General features: G+C 33.5%; 1 protein-coding gene across 1 annotated transcript; it reads left to right on the forward strand.

The window, feature by feature from the left end:
- The first annotated feature begins 585 nt into the window (after nucleotides 1-585).
- LOC140884502 (transcription factor PRE5-like) lies at nucleotides 586-1,641 on the forward strand. Its single transcript, XM_073291276.1, has 2 exons — nucleotides 586-793; nucleotides 1,383-1,641. Exons 1-2 carry the CDS (start codon nucleotides 665-667, stop codon nucleotides 1,533-1,535), a joined length of 282 nt encoding a protein of 93 aa, XP_073147377.1. The 5' UTR covers nucleotides 586-664; the 3' UTR covers nucleotides 1,536-1,641.
- Nucleotides 1,642-9,627: the final 7,986 nt, after the last annotated feature.

Consider the following 9,627-nt stretch of genomic DNA (forward strand, 5'->3'; position numbering starts at 1 on the left):
CGTGTAAAAATACGAGTCATTGAATATATGATTTGGGTATTACTCATGTGCTAGGATCTCATTAACCATATCACTTAATGTGTGTAACGTGTTTGCGCTCTAGACATAAGATTAAAAATGACCAAGAAAAAAAACACATAAAAGAATTAAAGAAACTTATTATTATATATAAATACATTGTGACCAAATTTGACTCGATTAAAATCTGAAACACACCAACTTACGTTACGGTTTTGGTAATATCCCCTTTTATACATCAATTTATAACATTGCTTTCACTAATATTTTAAAACATAAAATTAACTTCTAGCTCAATCTTGTGGTTACATAATTGTCTGTATTTTGTAAACATCCAAATCCATTTGTTTCTTCACAACTCGGACAATAATCATAAATTCATAATTCATACTTATTTCCCTCTTTCACACAGACACACACACACTCGAAACTCTATTTAAAAAGGCCCATTTCCCATGCACTTGTCTTCATCACCTTTCACACTTCTTTCTCTGCTAAAAAACTAATCATATACATGGCTTCCTTATCTGTTTCTCCATAACCTGTCTCAAAACACTTATCATTAGAATTCAGGGTTTTTCTTTAAAACGTTAAAAATTCGTAAAAATCGACCAATATTATCCGGTAAGATATTTAACTGATCACAATGTCTAGCAGAAGATCACGTTCAGGGAATTCGGGAGTTTCCAGGATAAGTGATGATCAGATCGCCGATCTCGTGTACAAACTGCAACAATTTTTACCAGAGATACGCGGCCACCGGCGATCCGACAAGGTATATATGATATTAGATTATATATGAATTTCATTCGTTTGAAATTGATCTAGAACCAAATGTCATATGAAAATATAGATTTTCAATGTTCTTTTTGAAACTTATAAAATTTCGATTTTCGGATTAAAAAATAATGCAAAATAGGTGCGCCAGTAGTACTTCTAATATATGGGAAGAAAAAAAAAAGGTATATTATTTTTATGTGTGTATTTAGTGAAATTTATGTTTTACGCATGAGCAATATTTTGTATTATTTTATGTTTTTTTTTTTTGGTGTGGCCTTTCGTTTTCTTTTGAAGTGATAAGTATCGGATCTTGCGGCTCATGCATTCCCACAAGCCCACAACCTCATTCAATTCACATTATTTATTATCTTGTCTTGTGGGGCTCTTATGTTTTATTACAATTTCCTTCAATTATTATCCTTCATTTTTGTTATGTTACGTTACATGAAATACAACAAAAACATGTATAAATTGACAAACCCCGATTTTTCAAGAATCGTGTCTAGAATCAAATGCATGATTAACTCATAATTGGCAAGAAATCTTGAATTTGTAACGTTCATCACACAAAAATAAATGTGTAGGTTCCGGCTGCGAAGATATTGCAGGAGACATGTAACTACATCAAGAACTTGCACCGAGAGGTCGATAATCTGAGCGGCCGATTAGCCGAGCTCTTGGAATCGACGGACCGGGAGAGTGCGGAAGCAGCCATAATAAGGAGCTTACTAATGTGATGGATTATGTATCTATATATATGATTAGACATGCTGGTGCTTTATGCTTTGTGTGTTGTTGTCTAGGGTTTGGTCACTATATTTGGCCAACTTAATTAGGGCTTTTGGCTCCATATATGGAAGCCCTTTTTGTAACATAGCATGGCCTTTGTTGCATGCCTTTTGTCAATTCATTTTTATATTTGAAAATTTTATATGTATATATATATAGTCAATGGTATTTTATAATATCAGTAATTAGTCACATATATTTAAAGAAAAAGCATAGCTATTCAAATATAAAGTGGGGTATAAATTAAATATAATTTATCAAAATATATTCTTCTATATATCTATTTGGCTATATTTTTTGTTTGAGTGGAAGGAGTTGCCATAGTGAAGATTATTGCTGTTGATCCAATTCATATTGCAAGATTTGGATTTGAAGTCAAATGACTTAAAGCAGCATATATATGAAATCTACTATAACGATTCAAAAATAGCATGAACGACGATTTAATTAAAATCTCAAAAAAATTCAATGGATATATATTGTTATTAATATGAAATCTTTAGCTCCAAATACCCATGTATCATTTAAAAGAGAGTAAATTTAAAGCATAATTGTTTCTAATAACACATAGATAAACAAATAGCTAGATGTGCAGCTTAAGCATGCTTATTACAATTGATACCCAATAAATTAATCAGGTCCATAACAATGAAACCATTTCGAAATATATATTGAGTCAAGTTAATTACCACTCTTCAACTACAAAACTAGATATATAAATTGTAGCACACCCTCTTTTTTTCTCCAAAACAAGGAAAAAGAAGCAACACATTCAAGCTACTGCTAAATGAAGAATAAAACGAGAACAAATTAAAACACTCGAGATCTAATTCACTAATCTGAGCTGAGTATATATTCCCCATTTTCATCTCGATTCTGGCGTGTTCAAGTCACGGGACAAAATCGGAAGAACCATTCATATTCCAGCCTTGTCACCAAAAAAAAATAAAAACAACTGCAAAGAGGTGTCTTATAGCCATCATGTTCTTATGGTCATGGATTCAATTCATGTTCAAGAAAATTCGACCCTTTGGCTCTCGTTGCGTAGTTACAAAGAAATGCATCCGAGAAGAACAATAACGTAGAGGAAGCACACAAGGTCTCTGAAATACCAATGCCGCAGACGGCCGGGGCTCAACGATAAATCCAGAAAAATAAATAAATAAATAAGAGTCAAAATTTCCGAAACCATTTAACAACATATGCTGGAATTTATTTAGGGAAAATTGCTAATTTAGTATTGTATGTTTGTCACTTTGCGATTTTAGTCCTTTATGTTTTCACATTTCAGTTTTAGTCCTGCATGTTTTGATTTTTTGCAATTTCGGTCCTTTTTATTTAAAAATTTTTTATTAAAAAATGATTACGTGGCACTGTACACGTCAGCTCCACATCAGCACTGAATTGGTGCCACGTCAGCGCCACATCGGAAAAAAGACTAAAATTACCAAAAAAATAAAGATAGCAGACTAAAACTGAAATCTGAAAATATAAAGAACTAAAATCGCAAAGTGACAAACATAAAAGATTAAAAAAGCAATTTTACCATTTATTTATTTATTATTTTTTTTTTGTTGTTGAGAAAACAACATATACTGGGTTTTGAACTTTTGGTACACCATGTATCGTTACTATGATGTATATAAGACATCTCATTTGTTCGCAATCGCTGGTATAAATAATTTGCATCACCTTACTTTCACAATATAGTGACAATGTGAAATTTTAACAAGAACATTTTTTTAAAAAAATAAATACTGTACTGGATCGAATATTCAATTTTTAACAACAAATTTGTATTCAATTTGGATATAGTGCTTCTAGAAGGTCCCTCAAGGGCTGGCCCGATTCAGGTTATTTGTATGGGCTATATTTGGAGTCTCGTCGTGTATAATTCAACGAAAACGACATTTAACTGGGCCGACTCAACATTAGGAATGGGCTTTGTGCTGGACTGTCTTTCAACTCATGCTCATTACACAATCTTTATTTGAATAAAAATTTGAGATTTAGAGAATTGGATTTGGATTGTGAATTAATGAATTTGGAATTTAATTTTGGTATTTGGTAAAATTTTAAATGTTATTTAAGCATTGGATTTTACAATTAAAAATAATATTATTTGATATTACAAATATTATATATCACTTACTGTTTTAAAAAATACCTTATTTATTAAAAACAATTATGTAAATACTGATATTTTTTTATTTGTTTTTGAATGGGATTTTTTTTATTAAGGGTATAGAAGAAAATTTATTTTTAAAACAAAAAAAATCATATTTTGTTAAATATTTTTTTTAAAAAAGGGAAAGTCTATATTTAATTCAAGAGCAACTTTAGAAAAAAGTATCCAAGATTTGATAAATTTGACTTTTGTATTAAACATAATGGAGGTTTTTATATATAAAAAATATTTTCTTACAAAATAATTTTATCATACTATATAATAAAATTAAATGTGTGCAAATTAATATTATAAATTTTTAGAAATTTCATTTAGTTAAATCAAATTCTATCCAGTTGAGAGTTATCAAAAACACATTGCTAAACAGTTTTTGGAGGCAAATAACTTTTTGTTTCCTCGTGAAACCGAAAAACCATAAAACCTCTTATATAAAATTATTCAGATCTTTGAAACCCATATGTTTTTGAAAACCAACCATATTAATTACTTTATTTGCAAGAAGTTTAATGTCATTAAAAAAACCACAAAAAACATTTAAGAAACCGTTTCACATATCAATTTTGTGATATAGATTTTTGGCCTGACCCAACTCATGAAAATTTATTACTTGCTAAAAATAGGGAAAATTGCAAATTTAGTCCGGTATGTTTGTTATTTTACGATTTTGGTCATCTATGTTTTCACATTTCAGTTTTAGTACTGCATGTTTGATTTTTGGCAATTTCTGTTCTTTCTATTCGAAAATGATTACGTGACATTGTACACGTCAGCTCCACATCAGCACTAAATTGGTGCCACGTCAGCGCCACGTCGGAAAAAGGACTAAAATTGCCAAAAAAATAAAGATAGCGGACTAAAATTGAAATCTAAAAATAAAGGACTGAAATCGCAAAATGACAAACATACAGGACCAAAAAATCAATTTTTTCTTAAAATATTACTTCAATATGGATCGGTTCGACCCATCATATAAATCCGCGAAACAAATATGGGTTTTCTATTTTCACAACGATTACTGATGTTATTATAATGTCTTTTATAAAACCTAATAGATATCAAACTTTATCACCAAGCCTAATCCTAAGGAACAACTGCAAACATGAAAGCAATAAATACTTCTCAATCCCGACTATTTAACCATATATAGATCCACAAAAACCTAGATTTCCAACTAGTTTTCTCTCTACAATCCCTTCGTACGTCCCTCTTTCGTTCTCCGAAAACCCCGATTTCTTGTTCTATATTTCTTCCTCCCAATGTCGAATATGGATACCAGTACCATTGGCCAACAGAGAGTACTCTTGGGTTGCCCGAACCCGAGAGACCATGTGGTCTCGACGATCGGAGACTATTACAATATTGCTCCTCACACGAACCGTGCAACGTAATGTCATCACCAAATCAGTCCATGTTGGCATCAATCAGTTCAAGGATTCGCGTCGAATCATCGACGAAGAGCTGAGAGATTGGCCCTTGGACGATGGCCGCCGCCGGAACTTGAGCAAGTTGGCGTTCCGTGTCGCCAAGATTTTGGTCGATAAGTTGATGTCTAATCAGCGCAACGTTTTGATTATCCCCTGCAAGGTTGTCGTGGTCAGCAAGAGGCGTGTTCACGACGAAAATATCGCCATGGAATTGATGGCTCAAAGATCAATGGAAGAGATAGAAGAAGCCGATTATGGGATGGTCCCGGCCACGGATTCCTCCGTCGAATCCTTGAAGTTCAAGACTAGTACTACGTCTTGCAACCATGATTTTCACGAGGATTGCATCAAGAATTGGCTCAAGTCTAGTCATTATTGTCCCATCTGCCGTTTCCAGATGCCTGCTAAAACTTGAGTTCATGCAAATTAAGTTTGATTTCTTATCAGAATTGATGTAATGTTTTGTTAGATAATTCAAACGAGACAAAGGTTTTTTTTTTTTTTATTATTTCATGTGATTTTTTATGATAAATTTGATAATGAATTTTTATAATCATTATCTAATATATCAAGAAATGAAGTGTGTATGTATATATAGATATGTATATATGTAACACATTATGTTATAACTTTAAGGACTGAAATAAAAAGGGAAAAATGCAAATTTGGTTTTGTATGTTTGTCACTTTGCAATTTTGGTCCTCTATGTTTTCATATTTCAGTTTTAGTCCTGCATGTTTCGATTTTTGGTAATTTCGGTCTTTTTTACTCGAAAATGCTTACGTGGCACTGTACACGTCAGCTCCATATGATCAGCACTGAATTGGTGCCACGTTAGCGCCACGTTGGAAAAAGAAATAAAATTGCCAAAAAAAATAAAGATAGCGGACTAAAACTGAAATCTGAAAATATAAAAGACTGAAATCGCAAAGTGTCAAATATACAGGACCAAAAAAAAAAATTTTCCAAATAAAAATTAGGGAAAATATTTTTTTTTGGTCCAATAAGTTATCCATTTTTTGGTTTTGGTCCATTAACTGTTCAAAATTTGGCTTTGAAACCCGCTAACTTTTGATTTTAAGTGATTTTGGTTCATTGCTGACGTGGCAGCTAGACACGTCAGCATTTTTTGGTGCCACATCAGCAGTTAGACCAAAATACCCAAAAACTAAAAGTTAGTGTACCAAAACAAAATTTTTAAAAGTTAATGGACCAAAACCAAAAGATGGACAAGTTAATGGACCAAAAAAATATTTTTCCTAAAATTACTACAAAAAATCCATTAAAAAAACTGTAAATTATTTTTAAAAAATCATGAACTGAAAGGGCCCGTGTCCTGATTTAATATTTAATGATCAAACAACCAGGATTAATTAATGTAAACAGCGAAAACGAGTTAAAAATTTGCGTTTGGGCCTACAGAAATTTCGGCATGACCTATTCGTAAATAGGACATCCCAAAAACCTGTACAACACAACCAGCAATATATACTCGAAAATAGAGTCACAACTCCAATTTACAAACCTATAGCCGCACTGGCCAGGACTAAACACATGCAGAGCCGGCAAGGCTCGATCACACAAATAACAATTCAAAACAAGGTTCAAAACTATTTATAAAGATACACAGGGCATCACCCCGGCAAATATAAAACTCGCTAAACTGATATATATACATATATCTGGGAACTCGACTTCACGCTCGTCTCACTGGGTACCACTAGATGACGCTCCACCAGATGCGTCAAATCCCCCTGGATAACCTGCTATGGAATCACAAACAACCACAGCATAAAAAGAAAACAGGGGTCGGACCCCAGTACGACGAACTATAAAAATTACGAAAAATATAACTGACATGAATAAAATCAAGTACAATGCAATGAAATGCAATGTAATGCGTGACAGGTATCAATGAAATAAGAGATACCAAAAGGAGTCCAAATAATCGTATCACAATAAACTCAGTGGCCACCCGTGCCAGGAACGCAGCAGACCTCGAATCATCACTGCTAATCCATACACGTAGCATCGGAGGGTGACAGGAGCGACCCGTCCAGCCTCATGCTGTCATCAGGAGTGTCGTACGTAGCATCAGAGGGCGACAGGAGCTACCTGTCCGTGCCTCATGCTATCTCAGAAGTGCACTAAAACAATGTCACTCGCTCCATGATGATTCAATACATCTCAAGAGATCAATATCAATAGTAATCAAAGGAGTCAAGGCTCAACGTGCTATGTAAACTTGTAAATGAGTGAATGCAATCATATAATCCACGTAAGCACATAAAACACATTATCACTCATTACAAAATACTTAATATCATTACATGCCATTATAGGCGTCGTAATATAAACAGCTCATACGTACCTCAACCAACACTTAATTACCACAAAAATATCTCAAGTAACATTCGAATACTCCAATCCTTTGAAAAACCATTTATTTCACATCAATTCCTATTTTCGTTTACAAATCTGACAATTATCGGAACTAAGTCTAAAAATCAAACTAACAGTTCCAAATATTCATATTTCATATTCAGTCATCCTATCAATGTCTAAATCTCGATAAATGACTCTAAAATGTCGCAATACCCAAAGGTAAATAATCTGAAATTTTCCAGAAAATTGCTCATACATACTAAAAATTCATATATACTAGTTCTAACACAACTAAGCAACCGTATAATGATTAAAACAACTATAAACGTCAAAAATCCCAATTTATATAAATCTGAATTTTCCAAAATTCTACAATTAAGTCTGGAAATTTCGTTCAACACCTCAAATCCACAAAAATGTTGTTCCTACATCCAAAACACAACAATTATCAATTCTTTAAATCAAAATTCAACCAAAAATCATATAAGTTGAACTAAAAATCGGCTCACCCCAAAACAGTCTCTGATGTTGCGATTAAGGACTCAAAACTAAACTCAAATCGTCTCTAAAGCAAACACCACGAAGACTGGCGATGATGGCGACGGAAATCGGCCGGAAAACGTGAACAGAGGGCGGCGGGTTTCCGAGTATTGCGAGGAAATATTACAAAAGCGGTATCAAAAGATAGGTCTCGTCACGAGGATTCCGAAACTATATTTACTTTTGAAATCCGGCCAAAAACGAAGGAGATACGTGCATTTAAAGTGACGGAAGAAATGTTGAAAGAAAAAGAAAGAAAAATCGATACAGACGCCGAGAAGATGATGGTGATGAGAGATAATATGATATGTATGATATCTATATGTATATCCATAATTAAAATATGGTTTAGTTTAAATGTGTCTTATTTTATTCATTCGGGATTAAAACTTGACCCGGTTTGAGTTATTTCAACTCCTGTGTGATTTATAAATCAAATATGCAATTTAATATCGTCTATAAACCGATATTTATAAATACATATTTTTAACACACAAATTAATTAATAGAGTAAAATCGGGTCCTTACATTTCTCCCCCTCTAAAAAGAAGATTTCGTCCTCGAAATTTAACACATATCAAACTTATATACAAAGTGGTTAAACATCTACCACTGATAGTACATAGGAAAATTAGAGTACATGGAATAAGTCATCCTATTTTCAAACAAGTGAGGCCATTCTTGACGCATTCTAGACTCCAATTTCCATGTGGCTTCTTCTCTCCCATGTCTACTCCATTCCACCATAACTAAAGGAATCGTCTTGTTCCTAAGTTGCTTTTCTTTACGATCAAGAATCTGCACTGGATATTCAACATAGCTAAGGGAACTATCCAACTCCACATCATCAGCCCTCAAGATAGTATCAGACCGTGATCCCAGATTTACTTCTAAGTTTTGGTCTAGTTTGCAATCAGCTTTGGGTTCTAAATTGGCCATGAGTACTGCCTATCATCCACAGACAGATGGTCAATCTGAAAGGACTATTCAGACACTTGAAGATTTATTACGAGCTGTTGTGATGGATTTTAGTGGTGGTTGGCAAGAATCTTTAGCTCTGGTGGAATTCTCTTACAATAATAGTTATCAAGTATCTATCGGGATGACACCATTTGAAGCCTTATATGGCAGAAAATGTAGATCTCCGATCTGTTGGGAAGAAGTAGGAGAACGACAGTTGTCAGGACCAGAGTTTATTCAAGAGATGAAAGAAAAAGTTGACCTGATCAGGAAAAGAATGAAAGCAGCCCAGGATCGTCAAGCCAGCTATGCTAATAACAGACGTAGACCTTTAGAATTTCAGGTTGGCGATTTTGTTTTCTTGAAAGTATCACTATTTCGTGGTACTATGAGATTTGGGCGTAAAGGAAAATTAGCTCCTCGTTATATCGGTCCATACGAGATTGTTGAGAAGATTGTTATTTTAGCGTATCGTTTGAACTTGCCGCAGAGTTTGTCTGTGATACATGATGTATTTCACGTATCTATGCTACGGAAGTATGA

This window comes from Henckelia pumila, chromosome 2 (genome assembly GCF_033568475.1).
Source record: "Henckelia pumila isolate YLH828 chromosome 2, ASM3356847v2, whole genome shotgun sequence".
Taxonomy (NCBI): Eukaryota; Viridiplantae; Streptophyta; class Magnoliopsida; order Lamiales; family Gesneriaceae; genus Henckelia; species Henckelia pumila.

Excerpts from the sequence above, each read along its gene's own strand:
- LOC140884502 (XM_073291276.1), top strand. The coding sequence starts at position 665 with ATGTCTAGCAGAAGATCACGTTCAGGGAATTCGGGAGTTTCCAGGATA. Across the intron at positions 794-1,382 it reads GCCACCGGCGATCCGACAAG|GTTCCGGCTGCGAAGATATT; the intron begins GTATATATGATA and ends ATAAATGTGTAG.